Below are 22,341 nucleotides of genomic sequence, written 5' to 3'. Positions count from 1 at the left end.
GCACTGACTATTAAATGCCAGTTTGCTAGCTGGTGTCCTTGGCCAAGTGAAGGGCAGCGATGGCCTGAACATTTACTTTAGAGCCCAAGTCTCACTGAATAGCATTTATATTTTCCCTTTCTGCTGCCTTCTCCCTTTCTTTTCTTCCCTTAGTCTCTTAATATCATTTCTCTCCCATCCATATTCAGATTTCCCTAAGTGTATCTAAAATGTTCTTGATATCTGTTTCCCTGCCAATTCGGGACCTAATAATCAAGGTTCACACCTTACATGTGGTGGTCATGCATTGTATTAAATTTAAAAGATAGCAAAAAAAAAAAAAAAAAAAAAAATGCTTAAGATCATTCTTAAACAGAATTCCCTCCCCCACTGCCCTTGGCTGGTCCCTGTGAAAGTTCTTTACATGCATTGTGTTATTTTTCTCTGTTCATCGGAGGTTTTTTTTTTTTTTTTTTTGTAAACACATATTGCTTTATTTAGTGTTTCTCTGGATTGCAGAAGTGTCAGCAGTGGGCTGAGACCCCCAAAGGGCAAAGAGGCAGCTGGGCAGCCCCCAGGCCCCCGAAGGCAGGGGTGGGGACAAGCAGCAGAAAGAGGTGATGCCCCTGCCGCTCCTCCCACGGCCAGCCCCTTCCCTAGGCTCCTGTGCCAGGGAGGGGTCAGGGGCCAGAAAAAGCCCTACATCCTTGAGTGGGGCCCAAGTGTGTGGGGAAGGTGTCTGCCGTGCCAAGGCATGGACCCAGGCAGAAGCGCTCTTCCCAACTGGCGGCCCCCAGGGCTGAGGGCTGGTGAGGGAGCCAGATCCACTCTTAAGAGGAGACCTGTGTTTTACAGGCCCCCGTCCCCGGGAGTGGCAGAGCGGCATGCGGAGGAGGCTGGCAGTCCTGGTTTTGCAGCGCCTGTTGTGTGACGTGGGCAAGCCCTTCCCCTCTCCACCTTCTGCTCTGAAACATCAGGGCTGGGCTCGATGATCTCAAGGGTCTTCCGACCTCTTCAGTCTGAGACGTCTTTCCCCACTCCAGCACGCCCTCAGAGCGGAATGATCATGACAGTGAAAGGGCATTCTTTTTTGCTTTTGAGACGGAGTCTCGCTCCGTCGTCCAGGCTTGAGTGCAGTGGTGTGATCTCGGCTCACTGCATCCTCCACCTCCCGGGTTCAGGCGACTCTCCTCCCTCAGCCTCCTGAAAAGCTGGGATTACAGGCGCCCGCCACCACGCCCGGCTAGTTTTTGTATTTTTAGTAGAGATGTGGTTTCGCCATGTTGGCCAGGCTGGTCTCAAACTCCTGACCTCAGGCGATCCACCCGCCTCGGCCTCCAGGCGGTGGTTAACCAAAGCGCTGTGTTACAGGCATGAGCCACCTGCCCAGCCTAAAAGGGCATTCTTTAGGCAGGAAGAAGGAGGCGGGCAAGGATGGTCTCAGCCCCCAGGTGGAAGTCACAGTGGGCCGCACGAGGTACAGTGGGCAGGCAGGGGGACGGGCGGACAGACAGACAAGGTGCCAAGGGAATGAGGAGGAGGGTGGCCTGGCCAGGGAAGAGGGCACCAGAGCCCAGCCCACCCCACTTCTCAGCCACATTCCCTGCCCTGCTGGAGTCAGGGAAAACACATCCAGCGTGTCCTGGGGTGGGAAATGGCTTTTTAAAAAATAGTTTCCTATAAAGCATCAAAACATCTCAGAGAAAACCTCAACAAAAGTTCCCTTCTCTCAAATATTTGGCATCGGCAGTAGGGCTGGCACGGGTCGCTCTGGCCCCGGCTTTGCCATTGCTGTGACCCGGCCTAGCCCACCCCCAGGGAGCTCCCGGCCCCTCTGCTCCCTTGGGAGAGGGTTGGGCAGAAGGCGGGAGTCTGCAGGGGGGCTTCGGGCTATCCCTGGGTCCCCGTCTGAAGTTCGAGTCTTTGGCAGCTGTGGGGGGAAGTAAGTGAAGCACTGGGGGTTGGGAGGGTCCGGGGGGCACCTTTATCACCGGAAATTGAACCGTGGAGGGACCACAGCCAGGTGCCCGTTCTTGGCCTTGGTGATGGCCAGATCCAAGCCGGGGGTGAAGTCCATGCCATCCCTGCCGGGGCCCCCTGCAAATGTGATGCTACCCTGGTTGATGTTGATGTTGTTCACTCGGTCGGCACTGAGGTCTGTCTTGGTCAGTGTCTCAATCACGTGGTCACTCTGCAGCACCACGTCTCCCTTTTGCTTATTGTCCTCACGATGTACGTGAAGCACAAACAGGTTGTTGCTCAGGCTGCTGACAGAGATTACGGTCAGGTTGGCGTAATCGATCCTCTGCTTGACTTTGGCATCCTCCACAATGACCACGGCGTTGGGTGTGAGTAAGAGCTGCTGCGCGGGGCTTGTAACCCTTGCGGTCCTATTTCACGACAGGCACGGCATACTGAATGGGCTCAGAGCCTAGGGCCTGCAGCACTCTGGGGCTGATCTCGTCCGCACCAAGCCGAGTGCTGATGAAGAGCCTGGGCACGCTCTGAGGGCAATTATCCTTCTTGCCCTTGAAGATCTCACTAGCCACGGCCTTCTGCTGCAGCTGCTGCTTCCACTCAGGGCTGATGCTCCCGCAGTATTTCCACACCATGTTCTTCATGCACAACTCCCGCAGAAGCTCTGAGGCTTCTCGCAGAGCAGGTGGAGGCATGGGCCAGGACATGTTCAGGACATTCCGGGGCAGCTGCCGCTGCAGGCTTAGCAGAAAAGAGGGGCACACGTGGTCCAGGAAGAAGGCGTTCCCTGGGCAGCGCGGGGCGTGGCGCAGGATGAAACCTCAGATGAGCCGTAGGATGGTCTGCGCGGCCCAATTCCTCTTGGCTGCCTTCCTCCGGCCCAGCGTTCCACGCCACCATGACTGGATGCAGATGGCCGATCGCTTCACCTGGAGGAATTTCTGCCGCCAGAGCTCCAGGGCATCCTCTGTGGCAAACGGGGTCTTGGAGAAGCGGATGAAGATCTTGGTCCTGCCCATCTTATACTCTTCCGGCTTGTAGCCCAGGTGCCGCACCAGCACAGCCACTCCATCCTGCGGCCGTCCTGCCCACGAGGGCCACGTCTCTGGGCACAGTGACTTGTATCTTTGCAGGAAAGCTTCGTATTTGCGGTGATAGGCGAAGCCGGCTCTGCGCATGCGCAGGTTCTCCATCAGCCCCAGGTACTTCACCTGGTGCCGGATCAGCACCTCGTCAAAGCAGCCTCCATCAGAGGTCTTGATGGAAAAAAAGTCAAATTATTGAACTAGAGAGTTAATGAAAAAATTTAAATATATAGAGACATTTTGTAGTCATTAGGACAGATTAAGACAGCAGATCAACTGAAGAAAAATATAATGAAAATAACTGCTACAAATTCCTTAATTTTTATGACTTGGAAGTTTTTTCTTGTTTGTTTTTGAGACAGGGTCTTGCTTTGTCACCCAGGCTGGAGTGCAGTGGCATGATCTCAGCTCACTGTAGCCTCCACCTCCTTGGCTCAAGTGATCCTCCCACCTCAGCCTCCTGAGCAGCTGGAACTACAGGAGCATGCCACCATGCCCAGGTTATTTGTGCATTTTTTGTAGAGATGGGGTTTCACTATGTTGCTCAGGCTGGTCTTGAACTCCTGAGCTCAAACAATCTGCCTGCCTTGGCCTCCTAAAATGTTGGGATTACAGTCGTGAGCCACTGTGCCCAGCCAACTTGAAAGTTTTAGTATGCATCTGATTCAATAACTGTAATTTTAGTAGTCTTTGTCTAAAAGCCCCTAACTAAAATTAGTCTAAACTGTTAACACATAAAAATCATGTTTTGAATATAATCCAAATTTTGTCCAAGAAAAATACAAGATATGTGTCCATGGATTAGGTCGTTTTTCCCCCTCTATAATACTGTGTAGTTGTTTTTTTTTTTAATGTTCTGAAACTTACGTTTTATTTTAAAACAAAATAGCCAGGACTGGTGGCTCATCCCTGTAAGAGCAGCCTGGGTAACATTGCGAGACACATCTCTACTAAAAATTTAAAAAATTAGCCAGGTGTGGTGGTGCACACCTGTGGTCCCAGCTTCTTGGGAGGCTGAGGTTGAATATCACTTGAGCCCAGGAGTTCAAGGTTGCAGTGAGCTATGATTGAGCCACTGTACTCCAGCCTGGGCAACAGAGCAGACTCTTTCTTAAAAAAAAAAAAAAAAAAAAAAAAAAAAAAATGAGGCAGGCGGATTACCTGAGGTTGGGAGTTGAAGACCAGCCTGACCAACATGGAGAAAATCTGTCTTTACTAAAAATTATAAAAATTAGTTGGGCCTGGTTGCACATGCCTGTAATCCCAGCTACTCAGGAGGCTTAGGCAGGAGAATCGTTTGAACCGGGAGGCAGTGGTTTCAGTAAGCCAAGATCATGCCATTGCACTCCAGCCTGGGCAACATGAACAAAACTCCTCAAAAAAAAGGCAGGGGAGATAAAGGAGAAGAGTTTCTGCCTCATGAGGCTCAGCGCTCAGTAAGTAAAACTGAGTAAGCACTCACAAGGCACTGAAGTAAATAACAGTGGGAAACAAGAGTATTTAATTCAAATAGTGACAGCCACAGAAGGAGTCTGTACTTGACCACAATTTGGGATTTACAGGTGTTTGATCAAGAAGGAACACTTCAGGTAGAATTGTGTATTCCAGCAATTATGGGTAGCTTAATATAAGGGAGTGAGATAAGAACAGAGAGGCAGGAAGCAGAGACTTATAATGCATTTGTATGCCACATTAAGGAGTATGGAAATTATTCTAAAGGCAATGAAAGGGGAACCACTGAAAAGAATCAGAGAATATTACAATAATTTGATTTATGGAAGACCAGTCTTGGTGCAGTGTAGAGAAAGGTCTGCACATGCTGGCATTAGAGGCATCAGTATGTCCCTCCAAGTAAAACAGACCAGAACCTGAAAAAGCTTCTCCACTTGTTAGCTGTAAGTCCTTGATGAGTTTCTTAACCTCTCTGAGCTCCAATTTCCTTAAATGGAAAGTGAGGACAGTAATATTTACATGTCAGAGTTACTCTGAGAATTAAGAGATAATGTATACAGCATGCTTAGTATGGAGCCTGGCACATGGTAGCTGCTGCACAGTCACGAATGTGAGCTAGACTGTAAGCTGCTCAAGGTCAGCTGATGGTCTCACTCCATTTTATAAAGGTCCCAAGGCTTAGCACTAGAAATGATTCCCAGGAGCCTCAATATAAGTTTGTTGAGTAAACAAAAATAAATATTAATGTCAGTGATATTGCAAAATCAATATCAAGTCTCATTTTAGTTCAAACCAGGACTTGGCTGGAGTGATCCTTTTAGGATTAAAGGCTTTACTTCACTGGCAGAATTGTCTCTAGCTAAGTGGCTAAAAATATGATAGAGAAATTTCAATTTCATGATTTCCTATGAAACAAAGAAATGGCAGATTTTCTAATTATATGATATTGTGAGAAGTAATATTTTTATTCAAGCCTATGGTCAACACATTGCATGCTCGCAAAGCCAAATTTAAATGTCCTACTTGGGGGCCAGGTGCGGTGGCTCACACCTGTAATCCCAGCACTTTGGGAAGCTGAGGTGGGTGGATCACCTGAGGTCAGCAGTTTGAGACCAGTATGGCCAACATGGTGAAACCCTGTCTTTACTAAAAACACAAAATTAGCTGGGCATGGTGGCAGGTGCCGGTACTCGGGAGGCTGAGGCAACAGAATTGTTTGAACCCAGGAGGCAGAGGTTGCGGTGAGCTGAGATTGCACCATTGCACTCCAGCCTGCATGAAAAGAGCAAAACTCCATCTCAAAAAACAAGCAAACAAACAAATAAATAAATGTCCTACTCAAGACTTGCTTGCAATGAATGAAATCTCACCTTTAAGAAGAAAGGCATAAAGGAGAGTTTAATTCCACGAGCAAAAGCAACAGGTTTTAATTCTTCTCGGAGCTTAACCAGTTCAGTAAGGTCAACCTCATCACAATAACCAAAATGAGGTATCTTCAGGGCTGCAGACATAGTCTTGACCATTGCTTTCTGAAAACCTGAAAGCATTCAATTGTTATTCATTTATTTAAATTCTTAAATCACATTAAGAAACTAAAGTCGTTGAATCTGGGAAGCAGAGATTGCAGTGAGCAGAGGTCACGCCACTGCACTCCAGCCTGGGTGATGAAGCGAGATTCAATCTCAAAAAAAAAAAAAAAAAAAAAGAAAAAAGAAAAAGAAAAACTAAAATGGAAGGTTCTCTAATGTTCTTTCCTTTCTCAGTTAAACCTTTCCTCACACGACTCTCTTCATTACATTACGTTACATTGAAAGTCACTAATATCAAAGCTGGAACATTGACTGCATCATGACACTCAGTCGCAAATGCAGTAACGTAGCAGGTAACTGCTTTTTTTTTTTAATTTTAATTTTAATTTTTTTATTGCATTTTAGGTTTTGGGGTACATGTGAAGAACATGTACGATTGTTGCATAGGTACACATGGCAGTGTGATTTGCTGCCTTCCTTCCCTTCACCTATATCTGGCATTTCTCCCCATGCTATCTCTCCCCAACTCCCCACCCCCCGCTATCCCTCCCCTATTTCCCCCCAACAGACCACAGTGTGTGATGCTTCCCTCCCTGTGTCCATGTGTTCTCATTGTTCAACACCGGCCTATGAGTGAGAATATGCGGTGTTTGATTTTCTGCTCTTGTGTCAGTTTGCTGAGAATGATGGTTTCCAGGTTCATCCATGTCCCTGCAAAGGACACGAACTCATCGTTTTTGATGGCTGCATAATATTCCATGGTGTATATGTGCCACATTTTCCCTGTCCAGTCTATCATCCATGGGCATTTGAGCTGGTTCCAGGTCTTTGCTATTGTAAACGGTGCTGCAATGAACATTTGTGTGCATGTGTCCTTATAGTAGAACGATTTATAATCCTTTGGATATATACCCAGTAATGGGATTGCTGGGTCAAATGGAATTTCTATTTCTAGGTCCTTGAGGAATAACTCCTTTAAATGCTGTGTTATATAAACAATTTAAAAGAATGCAAGCCATGTATTTCCCTAACAGCTTTCCTGAAAAGCCACTCTTCTGGAAGTTAATGATTCCAAGAGTTTATAAATAACAAATTAAAACTAGTTGTTTGGAAAGCTAACTACAAATAGTGAATGTTTAAAATATTCTGCATGTGTCTTCAAACAGCAACTGTCAGTATACGAAGAAGCCTGCTAATGTATTATCTTCTGAAAAATAGTACATATAAATTGGGAGTGTTTCCTGGAAAAGCTATGTCATTTTACCATTAAAAAATTATATACTGACTAAAGTCAAACTTTCTCTTAAGACTTCAAAACACCATATTACATACATTTATCTACTGAGATAGCTTCCCCCAAAATAAAATAACTATTGCCTTATATTATTATTATTGTCATTACCTTTTATGGGTTCTGTTTTGTCTTTGCCTGTGAATACCAGAGGTTTCGATACGGGTATGGGAATACTCATGTCTTTTGGCTTTGGTGGAGGTGGCATAATTTCAGCTTTGGGTGAAGGAGGTAATATAGCTCCTGTCTGCTTTTCCAGATAGTTGAGGATATCTTCTTTAAGTATTCTGCCATCTTTTCCTGAGCCAACAACTTCGCTCAGTTTAATCTAAAAAATGATATATTTTAATGCCAAAAATACAACTACTTAAAAACATTAAGTTTCAAAATGGAATTTGATCAATTGAAAATAATATGCATATATATATATGTCTAACAAATTAGTAAAAGTAAATAACCTTTTCATTTTCTACTTAAGTAATCATTTATTACTTTTGTATACACTGTTCATATGTGCATGTGGTAACCGTCAGGTATCTATATTATATATAATCTAGAGCTATGTATGAAAACTTACTTAAAAAATTTTTTTTTTGCAGAGACAGAGTCTCACTCTGTTGCCCTGGCTGGTCTTGAACAACAAGCTTCAAGCCATTCTCCCACCTCAGCCTCCAAAAAGTGCTGGGACTATAGGCGTGAGCCACTATGCCCAGCAGGAAACTTACATTTTTATACTCAAGTATTTTAAAATCTCTTGCATAATTCTTACTCAAACCTGTCTATTCTTAGGGACTACATAAGAAGAGGGAGAACTGAGAATTTAAGGAGAAACTAAATGCTGTAACAATATTAGACCAACGTTTCTGATGTTGGCTACCAGTTAAAAACGTAACAGCTTAAATAATCATAATACAAAAGCTCTCTCAAATTAGTTATTTTTCTGGTAGTTGGTTTGGAAAGATCAGTACAAAACACTTAATTCTATTTAAATACAAATAAACATAAAAGCTTGGAATGATCTCCTCATACATAGCATGTATTAATTTCCTAGGGGTCGGCCCCACTTCATTTGTATAAGTGCATCTCTAAGGATATCTAAAATAATAAAGGACTTCACTAAAGCAAACACTAAGTTTGCAACGAATGGACTCTGAAAATTTAAACAGATAATTTTTAGGCAGTTACAAACAACTGTAAATGCCACTGGTTCTTAATTTTAAATAAACTCAATTCATAAATATGCAAAATGAAAGAAAAAGGATGATTTCTGATAATTAAATCTTATATCTAATTTTTAGTGATCATACAAGTACTCTACCCAAGTATTCTATACACATCTTTAGGGAGTGTTTTAGGAAAGTGAAATCGCACATTTCTTCTATATATTTCTTTCTATATTATTCAGAAAAAAATATTTAAATGCTTTATAGAATTCAAAGCAATATGTTAAATCACTATTTCATCTGATGCCCTTAATAACATAGTGTTCCATGTTACTATATCTATTTTCTGTTATGCAAAATGGTCTTCATACTTAAACACATTTAATAGCTACATAAAATTTCATCAAGCCTACGTAACATAATTTGACTTTGAACATGGCATCTTCTAACTTTTGGTTATATAAAATACAGGGAAGGATGTATCCTATTTTCTTGGGATAGTTTCCCAGTGGCAGGATAACCGGCTGAAAGGATTTGAACATTTTAATGACTCTCTCACATATTTCACAAAATATAAAATTTTATTTTTTCCCACAGCAACTTTACTTTTCTCAAAAAGAGACAAACGAAGAGTCTCATTGTGGGGCACAGTGGAAAGTATCAAGGCTTCAGAACCAGGCAGATTTGTGTTCAAATCCCTAGTTCAGCTTACTTGGTTTTAGATAAGTCAATCAACCTTCCTGCAGGGTCCTTGTGAGGATTACAGATAATGTGTCTATAGTGTCTGACTCATATGTGCTCAAATAATGGAGACAATGATTGTTGAGGCCACATATAACGTCTAAGAGCACAGGATTTGGAGTGACATAGACTCACTTTTGAATTCTGGCTCTGCTGCTGTGTTAGTTGTATGACCTTAGACTAGTTACTTAAACCCTCCAAGTCTTAAAATAGCTCCTTATCTTACAGGATTAAATGAGATAATATGTGAATACCTATCACAGTGCCTGGGAGCCACCTTGCCTGGCATTCCACCCTCCATTCAGTCAATGACTTGCAGAGGAAATACAAAAGACCAGCCTCCTTCCTCAAAGCAGTAATTCTGCGGTTCTCCCCTTCTCCCCCAGATCAGTCCTTTTTTGCCTTAGGACCATGGCAAGCTTTGGGACAGACCAGATGCTTGATACCATATCCATGTCTGGCCAATTTCCCTTCTCTTCCCTTTCTTATCCTGCTTCCTTCATTCCCTTGACAGGTTTTCCCTTCTTCAAATTCCTATCTCGTGCTGTGCCTCTAGAACACCCGACTTAAGACCTGGCATTTACAAATGCTCGATAAATGGTAGGTCTTACTGTTATTAGGCTCCAAGAAAGAATAATAAAACCACACTGCTCAACTGATGGTAAGTAGTAAGTTTACAACTTCTCGTTTCTCCCATGTACTTTTATGCAACTATCATTTTTCAGTAGCAAATATTTTCATGTTTCCTTAAATCATTGAGCCATTTCGTCACAAGAGAGTTGGCTAATTTTTCAGATACAAATGTACACTTTCTATGCAATCTCAGGTTTAAAATTAAGAAAACTTACATTGTTTTCCATTGCCAGACGACGAACTGCAGGAGTTGCCAGTGTTTTTCGGCCCTTTATTTCTTGGTGTGTATGTTCATCATGAGACACTGCAGGAGTTTCAACAACATCTTCTTCTGAATCTGGTAACAAGGTAAAATTTAACTTCAGTTGAAAATTTAAAAAAATTTTAGTGGCTTATAATATGTAAATAAATTAAAGTTTATAGTCTAAATGTATAATAGCTGAACTACTTCAGAATATGAAAAGACAACTATCCTAATGGTATGTGTAGAGTTGGGGTATGTGTGTGCTGGTACCTGGTACTGTTTAATTATTAGTACCTGGTGGATATGTCACTCCTGTTGAAATAATACGCCAGCTACAAGTTAAAAAAAAATGAGAGTTTTCCTCAAGAAATTTTAAAACCTGTTGTGGCCGGGTGCCGTGGCTCATGCCTGTAATCCCAGCAATTTGGGAGGTCAAGGCAGGAGGATCACCTGAGCCCAGGCATTCAAGACTAGCTGTACATTCGAGACCCCATCTGTACAAAAATTTTATAAAGTAGCTGAGCTTGGTGGCACACGCCTGTTGTTCCAGTTACTTGGAAAACTGAGATGGGAAGATTGCTTGAGCCCAAGAGGTCGAGGCTGCAGTGAGCTGTAATTGCATCGCTGCACTCTAACCTGGATGACAGTTTTGTATTTTAAATATTTTTCTAATAAAATTCTAACTTACATTTATAAACAGAATGAAATAAAGATCAAATGTAAGATAGATTATATTAAAAACTTGGGCTGGGTGCAGTGGTTCACACCTGTAATCCCAACACTCTGGCAAGCCAAGGTGGGTGAATCACTGACTTGAGCCAAGGAGTTCAAGAGCAGCCTGAGCAATAAAATGAGACTCCCTGTCTCTACAAGTGAATTTTAAAAATTAGCTGGGTATGATAGCACATGCCTGTGGTCCTAGCTACACAGGAAGATGAGTGGGGGAGAATCACTTAAGCCTAGGAAGTCAAGCCTGCAGTGAGACATGTTTGGTGCCACTGTACTCTAGGTTGGGTGAAAAAGTGAGATGCAGTCTCAAAAAAAACCTGCAAAAGAATCATATAAAATATTTGACAATCTTAAACACTTTCCTGAGATGACACAGCATTTAAAATTTTGCTCTGCTTTGAATAGTTTCAGAAATGCTGTGGTGGCCGGGCATGGTTGCTCACACCTGTAATCCCAACACTCTGGGAGGTAGAGGCAGGAGAACTGCCTAAGGCCAGGAGTTTGAGATCAGCCTAAGCAACATAGTGAGACTCTCTCTACAAAAAGTTAAAAAATTAGCCAGGTGCGGTGGTGTGTGCCTCTGGTCTCAGCTACTCAGGAGGCTGAAGTGGGAGGACTGCTTGGGCCCAAGCAGTACTACCAAGAGGTCAAGGCTGCAATGAGTCATGATTGCATGACTACACTACAGGTTGGGTGACAGAGCAAGACTGTCTCAAAAAGAAAAAAAGAAATGCTGTGGCTAATGCTAATTGTTTTATTCTCTAGCTCTGGATTCCTGTTATTAGAAAAACTATCTTAGGCTACTAGCATATATTTCTGCAAGCAAAAAAGAAATTTTTTTGAGAGCATATAAATGTCAAATTCTGCTATGAGGAAATCAGTGATGTACATGTATAGCAGAAGCTGTCTGAATTGGTAAATTAAAGACTGACAGAGCTTCTGAAAATGAGAAGACAACTGAATTTGCTTTGACAAATTTGACATTCAATTCTAGATAAATAAAAATCTTCTATTGCTACCATTGTGATAAGACAGTCTATTCATTCCTCTTACTAGTCTATGAATTGGCCCAGTGGAGCTACAAAAAAATTCTCCTAAAAGTGAGGAAGGGAAGAGAAAAAAACCCAAAATTTGTACTGAACATCTATTATGTGTCAAATACTGTACTATATATTCAGTGTCTTAACTGACTGTTTAAGACAGGCATTATTTTCATTCGAACTGTTTAAGATAGGTGTTATTATCCCTATTTTACAGACAGTTTAAAGAGTGAGGTTTGGCAGATGAACGGATTGGCTCAAGGTCAGATTAATAAAAGAGCTGAATTCAATCCTAGGGCTGACTCAGTCTGTGCTGATTCCATTAGTTAATGGCCCCAGTAAATTTTCTCCCTGGTCAAAGTAGCTAGAATGCAACCCCTACAGTTCAAGGCATAATTTAGTTGAATTTTCAGAAACCCTGTATATTCTCTACATCTGTTAAAATCATTGGAGACATGAGTAAGAAAGATTAGCATGGTGAGCCAAGATCCAAAGGAAGATCAGGGGATTCAATGGTAGGAACCCCAATATGGTAGGAACTCCCATGCTAACTTGGATAATGCATATTTGCTGAAGAGAATGTATAAATATCCAAATATATCATATACAAAAATTATTACATATTTCCAAAAGACCAAGTAATTTACTGCTACTCACCTTTCTGGAAAACATTTTGTGATATATCACCTACATAGTACTACCCTTTTAGAGTAACTTGGGTGTAAATATGAGTGACAAACTTACTTGTGAGAAGTCACTCATATATTATTTGTAGTAATCAGGTAGCTGTTGAAAGAAAGCTGTCTCTTAACCAAGTAACAAAATACCACCTTACTACACAGCACTTTAAATTATCTTCAAAGTGTTTGTTTTATTTATTTATTTATTTTTTTAATGGAAACATGGTTTCACTATGTTGCTAAGGCTGGTCTTGAACTCTGGGCTTCAAGTGATCCTCCTGCCTTGGCCTCCTTCAGTGTTTTTATACATTTTCTTCTCTGATGATTACAAAAATGTTATGAGTACGCAGGACAGATTTCTCAATGTTACCACTGTAGAAATGGACTGTAAGGGGGATGAAGTTCACCAAACTTAAATTTCACAAGTCTCCCCAATTGATGTGATTTTAGTGTTTCTAGCATTACACTCTAATCTATAATAGGCTGTACAAAATGAACAGTTATAGCTACCAAGAGCACCTACTATGACTTCAATAGCATTGAATCATGCAATTTGTTACTGAATGTAATTTAATTATATGACGCACTGCATTCTTGGAATGGTTTTATGTCAAAGAGCTTTTCTTTAAAACATTTTGTACTAATCCTGGTAAACATTTCAATATTATAAAATCTATATATTTACAAACTAAACAGTGTTGTTTTAGCAGAATTTTGTAAATATGCATATGTACAGTGTTAGAAAAGTAAGTCCTGGCCAGGTGCAGTGGCTCATGTCTGTAATCCTAGCACTTTGGGAGGTCGAGTTAGGCAGATCATGAGGTCAGGAGATGGAGACCATCCTGGCCAACATGCTGAAACCCCGTATCTACTAAAAATACAAAAAAAAATTAGCTGTGCATGGTGACACATGCCTGTAGTAGTCCCAGCTACTCAGGAGGCTGAGGCAGAATTGCTTGAACCCAGGAGGCAGAGACTGCAGTGAGCCGAGATCGTGCCACTGCAATACAGCCTGGGCAACAGTGCGAGACTCTGTGTCAAAAAAAAAAGAAGAAAAGAAAGAAAGTCAGTTCCATTGCTCTAGATGCAGAATGAAGCTGATAGCCATCCTTTCTGAACTAAATTATCAATATAACAATATGGTTAGAGCATGGGCTTTAGCACTAAACAGAGCTGGGGTGAAATCCTAGCTCCACCACTTACTAGCTATGTGATCACAGACCGATAATTTAACCTCTAAGAGTCTCAATGGTCCATGTGTCAAATGCAGCTATTACATTTGTTAAACGAGATGTATACGTAGCATTAGCACAGAGAAACCAATCAATAATAGAAGTTGATGTTAAAGGGTAAATGCAATATAATGGCAGAATAATATTTGTTTTATAAAGTATTCTGCTAAAGCTCATGTCCCTCTTTCTCCTCCCTTCACTGCCCCATGGTACCTCTCAATTAGTTATAGTAATTCTCCACTTATCTGCAGGTGGAGCATCCTGGCAACTTCATCTTAACATAGCTTCATGGCCCAGAGTACCTAAAATAGGTGCCACATAACCTCAGCATTAAAACCGTGCACTTGACCCAGAGGAAAGGTATTTAGACTCTCAATCAGCTCCTATTTACCATTGTTAGCCAATAATTCTTAACAAACTTGGTTATTTGTCTTCTCAGAAAGTTAGGAAGGGGGGTGATGACCTGGAACAAGGACAATATAAGCAGACTGGAAAACTAAAAATCAAATGCAGAATTGTGCTGTTTATAGTACAATGGTGAATGTTCATAATGTCTGCATAATCAGAAAAGCTTACTCAATAGCCTCACTTTAAGAAGTAACACATATGAAACTTTAAAGCAAAATTAATGATTTCTCTAAAAAAAAAACAAACACTTTTTAAAAAAGTTTTGGTACAAAGAGCTTTAGTTGTTCAGAAAAGTGAGTAATCATTTTACTGTATTAAATAGAGGCTAGAGAAAGCATCTGTCACCACATCGGCTGCAAAGAGAACTTGGTGTAACACAATTTAAACTGAGTTGGTTTTAGTTTTGTTTTGGTTTTGAGGCAGGGTTTCCTCTGTGTGAGTAGTCAGGACTACAAGGGTGTACTACCTAATTTTTGTATTTTTAGTAGACATGGGGTTTCATCATGTTGGTCAGGCTGGTCTCGAACTCCTGACCTCAGGTGATTCACCCTGGCCTCCCAAAGTGCTGGGATTACAGATGTGAGCCACCGTCAGCCTTTAAAACTTATTTCCAGCTTATGGAAAGTATAAGGACTAGAGGAACAAGTTAAATAATACCACAATGCAACAAGGCAAATCCAAAAAGTTTGATATTTTGCAAAACAAAGGCAATCTCTTCAAATCAGTGTCATGAAACAAAAGTAGAGGAGGATGAGCTAGACTAAAAGAGACTTAAGGGATATAACAACTAGGTGCAACATATGGTCCTATATTGGACCCTGATTTAAAAAAATCAATTGAAATATCAATATCCCCCATATTTTGGGGATAATTCAGGAAATTTAAATATGGTCTGTGAATCATATAAAATGGAAATGGGCCAGGAGTGGTGGCTCATGCCTGTAATTCCAGCACTTTGGGAGGCTGAGGAGTACAGATCACTTGAGGTCAAGAGTTCAAGGCTAGCCTGGCCAATATGGTAAAACCCCATCTCTACAAAAAAATACAAATATTAGCCAGGCACAGTGGCACACACCTATAGTCCCAGCTACTCGGGAGGCTGAAATGGGAGAATTGCTTGAATCTGGGATATAGAGGGTGCAGCAAGCCGAGATTGTACCACTGCACACCAGCCTGAGTGACAGAATGAGACTCTGCCTCAAACAAACAACAAAATAAAATTGAAATGTACTGTCATGAAAACACAGATAAACAAAGCAAACAGATTAGACTATGGCATATGCAATATGTTATTTTAGTTAAAAAAATTACCTACATGTACATATATGATCCAGAAAAATGTCTGGAATGATATACGCTAATACATTGAGTGTGATATGTGAATATTAGGATTTTTGTTGTTGTGTTGGTTTTCTATCTTTTAGAACTTTCTGCAATGCACACCTCCTGCTTTTATAATAATAAAAAATTTAAGTAGTAAGAAGCCTTCAATAAATCATTTTCTAGTTTTCAGAGGCAACATATCATAGTAGAAAATATTCTGGACAAGGACTCAGACATCTAAGTTCTAACTTTGGTCCTGTCACTGACCATTGAGCAAATCGTCCAACCTTTCTAGTGGGTTTAGTTTCTTCATCTGCTAAAGTGGAATACTTCACAGAATAATAAGTGTAAAAAATTTTATAAATTATATGATGTAAATTAAAAAAAAAATTATAATGAGTTATTGTTCTATAGACTGCAGTACTAAGTGTCAGCCAGGCACTGTAAATCAATTACTCCTTTTAGACTTCTAAATTACGCTACTGAGATATCTTGATCTCAGCACTTTCAAGGTGGAATGCCGGCCCAGGAGTTCTGTCGCAGAAACGATTGCTCTTTTAGTGCCTAGTATCAAAACTGTTTCCTAGATGACCTAACTTTGGTATACCACAACAGTGCTGCAAGGAACTTCTGAGTCAGCCAGCCAGCTGCCTGCACTGGAACTGCCAACTGTTTTAGCTTTCCTCTGTAACATTTTTTTTTTTTTTTTTTTTTTTTTGAGACGGAGTTTCACCCTTGTTACCCAGGCTGGAGTGCAATGGCGCGATCTCGGCTCACCGCAACCTCCGCCTCCTGGGCTCAGGCAATTCTCCTGCCTCAGCCTCCTGAGTAGCTGGGATTACAGGCACGTGCCACCATGCCAAGCTAATTTTTTTGTATCTTTAGTAGAGACGGGGTTTCACCATGTTGACCAGGATGGTCTCGATCTCTCGACCTCGTGATCCACCCGCCTCGGCCTCCCAAAGTGCTGGGATTACAGGCTTGAGCCACCGCGCCCAGCCTCCTCTGTAACATTCTTATGATGAATCCCCTTTTGACAGGACATCTACCACTTGTAAGTCCCATGCTTGCTGCTGCTTCTAAATGCTGGTATCTATGCTTTCATTTTAATTTTCCTTCTTTTCTCTTCAACTTCTCTTGAAAAGGTTTATAACCTTCCCCAACAAGACTGCTTTTTGTTTTTGTATCAGTGGCAAACAGAGCAATCCATTACATTAGATTTATTCTTTAGATACTCCAGTTTTTGTTCTTAGTGTCCAGTGTTTACAGCCTGAATCTTTAATTACTGAGAGAGCTTGTTGCCTCTTTGAACACTAAGGTATCCAGAAGGCAGGCCTTCAGGTAAATGAAGTGTTACGGTACACATTTTTAACATGGAAACTGGCCAAAAGAAAATGATGACTCACTGAAAACCTTTTCAATTTTCCTGATTTTGGCTTCTAAGCCTCCAACTCAAAACCTGTAAGTTATTAAAAGTCCATCCCACCCTTTCTTACCCCTCCAGAAGGAATAACATCACTGACTGATGTGGAACAGTGTATAATGCCACCTGAATGTTTGAGTCATTCCCCAGAGGAGAAAGGATGGGACATCCTCCGGCTTATTTGCGACATCTCATCTCTTCCTTTTGCTATTTGCCTTTTCCCCCTACCTCTGGTTTTGTCTTATCTACACTTCAGATTTCTATTTTGTGTTGAAAGGATCGAAAAGATTACAATATATTGAAATATGTTGAAGAGATTATATTTTTCCAAGAACCAAAAATAAATAGGAATTGGAAAAAAAAAAAAAAAGCAAAGGTCACTTTTAATTGCGACCCAATGGCAAAAAGAGAGCAATAATTAATTCGGTAAAATGAATTAACAGACTTACAATACCTTTTAAAGCCTCCGTTTCTATGTCTACTAATGGCTTCCCCACATAGGCAATCTCATCTAGATTATAATAGAGTTTTTTAATGACTCCATCATAACGACTAGTGATGGTAACAGAAGCTTTATCACTTTGAACTTCACAGATGCTATCAAACTGAGACACTGTATCTCCTTCTTTTACATACCTAAAAGAAAAAGAAATGAGACACTTTTACATAAACAATCATAAGTACAAGTCATATGAAGGATGTAAATGCCATGCTGAATTATATCAGTATTCATCTATCCCAGCATTTACTTTCAGATGGTATACTAAGAAATGTTTCAGAAAAGACTATAATGACTTCCAGAGTCTCTTCAATGTATCTGCAAGAAATACTCAAAAAAAATTTAAGCAATTCATAGTCTATAATCCAAAAATTTAATTAAAGTCTCAGGTTTTCTGTCTGACCCATTTATTAGAAAAACAAGTTTTAAAAATATATTTTTAAAGTGGTATTTCCTTCTACTATCTTATGTTATTCTTTTCTAAACTTTAAGGGATGCCCAATACTTCCAGAAGTAAGTTTAAAAATTGATGTCCTCAATCCTTTGTAATTTCATGAATTTTAGATGAGAGTTCTCCCAGTCTTTCTTTCTAAAATTATTTTAGCCTGTTCTTATGTAAAGTCATTCTAACCCCTTAATCATTTTAGATATACTTTACTTTACAGGCTTTTCTAGACAGTCTTGGCAAACAAAATAGGAGCAATGGAACCAAACCTGAAATAATACATCTAATTTTGATTCTAATGGCCTTCTTAATGTCTCTAGCACAATTCTGACTTATTGCCAGCAACACATAATTGTTGTCATTCTTGCTTCTTGTCTTCCTGCCTTGACCAGTCCTCAGCCCGTGATAAAACAGCACCCATGGCATAGAAACCAGGTTTAAAAGCACATGCTTTCACTTCCAGAATGGCGGGATAAGATATCCAAAAATCTGCTTTTCCATGTAAGCAACAAGTACAGTGACAAGAGTTGTTAAAAATCCATTTTGTAAGAATTTTGGAAATAAAAAATAAATAAAAAAGGCTTGCAACAACTGAGAAGGATATGTTCAGGAAAAATGGCTGAGTTTTGTAGTATTTTAACTTGCCCAATTTCCGTCCTTTTCCTAGCACAGCAGGAGCCAAATCAGCAGCCTCGCAGCCACTGTAAGGGGAAACCTAGTTTTTGGATCGCCACAAAAAGCAAAATCCACAGAGAACTGTCACTACAGATGGCCTCTGACTTTTACAGTTTTTCAACTTTATGATGGTGTAAAAGCAATATGCATTTGGTAAGAAACAGTAGTTTGAGTGTCCATACAACCCTTCTGTTTTTCATTTTCAGTATTCAATAAACTGCTTAAGATATTCAACAGTTCTTTATAAAATAGACTGTGTATTAGATGACTTTGCCCAACTGTGGGTTAAGGAAAGTGTTCTGTGCATGTTTAAGGTAGGCTAGGCTAAACTATGATGTTTGATAGATTAGATATATTAAACGCATTTTCAACTTAAGACATTTTAGTTTTGATGGGTCTAGGACTTATCCCCATCATAAGTCAAGGAGCATCTGGGTTGTTGCTGGTGGTAGTGGTGGAGACAGGGTCTTGCTATGTTGCCCAGGCTGGTCTGGAACTCCTGGCCTCAATCAATTTTTCCACCTTGGCCTCCCAAAGTATTGGGATAACAAGGGTGAGCCACCACACCTGGCCACATCTGTATTTTGTTTGTAACTTAAAAAAAAAAAATCCTATCTGATTTATAAGACAGCCACATTAAAGCAATACTTATAAAACTGTGTTGATGTGCTTTATGATGCTTAAAAATGGAGTACTTTCAATGTGGAATATGAATTATTTGTTTTGTTTTTTGAGACAGGGTCTCACTCTGTTGCCCAGACTGGAATGCAGTGGCGCAATCCTGGCTTACTGCAACCTCTGCATCCTGGGCTCAAGCCATTCTCTCACCTCAGCCTCCCAAGTTGCTGGGACTACAGGTGTGTGCCACCATGCTTGGCTAATGGAATGATAATTCTAAAAAAGAAAAACAGGACTACATATGACAGAAATAGAAAAAGGAAGAGGTGATAGAGCTATATTGGAGCAAATTTTTATATTCTGTTGAAATTAAGTTTCTACTAATCCAAATTACAGTGTTTTAAATTAATATGTTAATTGTAAGCCTCAGGGCAACCACAAAGCAAATAACTTTAAATATACAGTAAAAAGTTTATGCACTCCAATAAAAAGGTAAAGGCTGGCAGGATAGATTCTAAAAAAAAAAAAATGCTCCAACTATATGCTAAGAAATATAATTTAAATTCAACAACACAAATGGTAAAAAATAAAAGGATGGAAAAAGATATGTCAGACAAGGCCAGGTGTGATGGCTCACCTGTAATCTCAGAATCTCAGAAGTTTGTAGTCTAACCTGGGCTACAAAGCAAGACCTTGTTTCTTAAAAAAAAAAAAAAAAAAAAAAAAAAAAAAGAGAGAGAGAGAGAAAAAGACAGCAAGCTGGAGTGGCAGAGTGGCTATACTATTCAGACAATATAGACTTTCACACAAAATCACATCTACAATCTAAACTTGTCTCAGAAGTTTGTCAAAGGCTTTGTGAAATTTAAGTTTTTTATTTTTCCATACATTTGCTCCCACAAATTCTAAGAATAAATGAGGTCTTATTTACCCTTTCACAAAACCACGCTACTTTCTGTTAAATTATGCTTCCCTACATATTCAAATTTCTATTCTCAGGCTCCATTTTATAAGATAGAATTCTGTCCTTTAGCATTTTACCAAGTGCAGCACAATATATGTATTATATATACTTCTTTCTTTAGTTAGATAGTAAGTTAGAAAAAAATAGAATTCAAGAAAGTTCTTAATATTTCTTAAAAGAACTTCTAAAAAACTAATCAAATGATTAGTTTCTCATTAAAAGAGCTTTTAGAATTTTAATAGGAATAAAATGATTTCCTATTCCAAGAGCTGTAAGCCCTATACTAAGCATATGGGTCTAGAGAATAAGAGGTAGAAATTAAGAAATGGTTTTTAAAAAATAACCAAAAAATGTTGGCGCAGTGGCTCATGCCTGTAATCCCAACACTTTGGAAGGCCCAGGAGGGAGGCTCACTTGAGGCCAAGAGTTGAACACAAGCATGGTCAACATAGCAAGACCCCACCTCTACCAAAAAACAAAAAAAGAAAAAGAAAAAGAAAAAAAACATCTACAAAGATTTTTGACTAGTGTCTTGGTCTTGAAAATAAGGTATTGCCAAATGCATTTCTTATACATGACATTATTTTGATCCTTTTAATACTCCAGAGGTTGACAGAGTAAATTCTGTTACCCTCACTGACATATTAAGAGACCAAGTAAGTCACAGGTAGGACAGCTAATAAATTTTCAAGGTCAGGCTCTTCTGATTTGAAATCCATTGTTCTTTCCATAATCCCACGATGCCATCAGAGACATAACTAAAAGGTATGTTTATTACAGTTCTCTTCTAACTTACAAAGCAATAAGAAGAAGTACAAGAAAAGAATTGTTCAAGAAAAGAATCTTGTTCAGGTTGTTGAACGAGATTCTTAAAAGGATCTTTAGTGGTATAAATCTATGGTGGGAAGTAATCTATTTACTCATCTTACCTGCCACTTCTAAAAACCTCTAAAACTGGGTTTGGTACCCAGAGGTGTTTCTATTTTTCCAGAAGATGAAAGAAAGAAAAGGGATAGAGGATTAAAGTTTTTTGTTTGTTTTTTTCAGATCCCTTTTAGGATAATTTTTTAATGTTTCAAAATTTATTTTTTCATTCATGATTTTTGATAAAATAGTTTCATCTCTTCTAAACATACGAGCAAACTGTAACAGGTAATGGTAAGTCAAACATACTTACATTCTTACGAAAGTCATTTTCAGTACAGTAAAGAGAGCTTAGACCACCGGATAGTTTTAAATCACATTGAATAAAATACTTTCATGTACAACAAATTCCATCACCACTATATCATCAACACAAGGTAATTCTACCTTACTGCTTTTTAAAATGCATTATGTGTTTTATAAAGAAGTTTCTCAATTTAAATGGATTCCAACTATCCATTAAACAGTTATTTTTACTTAAATTATTTTTAAATTTACTTAAAAGGTTTTTTTTTCAGATTAACTTACCATTCTTTAACAGTTACTTCTCTAATCCCTTCTCCAATGTCTGAGAGCTTGAACTGAACAACCTGTCCATGAAGAGCTTCAAAGACAAATGAGAAATGATCTCATTAAGTGTGTAACATATTACTAATATATGCCCTCACATCTAAAACTAGTGAATGTTCTCAGGCAGAGGCAGAAATTCTTCCATCTTACAGAAAGGAAAACAGCATTTTATAATTTTTAAAAGCATAACCATTATTCATAACCATCAGAGATTTAAATAAATTATTTTGCAACATAGACCTATTGGCACTGCCACAGAACTTACATTTTCCAATTTCCAAAATAGTCTGTGATAGGGCGATAAAAGACCCTACTAACAAATTAATTAAATTTTGAAACAATGTAATGAACAGAAAATGGGACAAAGATATACAAAGAGAGACCCAGCTAGATATCCTTGTTTTAAGTTATGAAACTATAATAACATGAACAGATTTCTTTTGAATTTATATAACTATTCTTTCTCATTCCTAGTGGCTAAAAATCAGGTAGTCCTATACCTAGCAAACTTGATGGAAACTTGTTTGTCCAAACTTATGTTCTGCCAACTTATTCCTAAGTCTTCTCTTTCCTCTTTCCATTTTTTACCCCTTTTCAAATTTCTACCCATCCCTCCTTTTTTTATTTTTCCTAACATCAAACACTATAACTTATTTATTTACTTACTGAATAGTTACTTTCAGTCAATATTATGTTTGGGAGTTTCTTCTTTTTTTG

The 22,341-nt window shown here is 39.6% G+C and overlaps 1 protein-coding gene across 1 annotated transcript in view; it reads right to left on the bottom strand.

The window, feature by feature from the left end:
- DBT (dihydrolipoamide branched chain transacylase E2) overlaps positions 1–22,341 on the bottom strand; it is a 51,233-nt gene that overhangs the window by 12,954 nt on the left and 15,938 nt on the right. The window contains exons 3-7 of the mRNA XM_010343815.2: positions 21,583–21,658; positions 17,384–17,565; positions 10,066–10,187; positions 7,425–7,641; positions 5,864–6,030 (exon numbers count right to left, since the gene is read on the bottom strand). Coding sequence (XP_010342117.1) covers positions 5,864–6,030; positions 7,425–7,641; positions 10,066–10,187; positions 17,384–17,565; positions 21,583–21,658 — 764 coding nt within the window. The remainder of the gene's footprint in view (positions 1–5,863; positions 6,031–7,424; positions 7,642–10,065; positions 10,188–17,383; positions 17,566–21,582; positions 21,659–22,341) is intronic.

The sequence above is a fragment of the Saimiri boliviensis genome, chromosome 11 (assembly GCF_048565385.1).
Source record: "Saimiri boliviensis isolate mSaiBol1 chromosome 11, mSaiBol1.pri, whole genome shotgun sequence".
Lineage (NCBI taxonomy): Eukaryota > Metazoa > Chordata > Mammalia > Primates > Cebidae > Saimiri > Saimiri boliviensis.
Note: the sequence above shows the minus strand (reverse complement) of the source record. Positions and strands in the feature narration are given on the sequence as shown.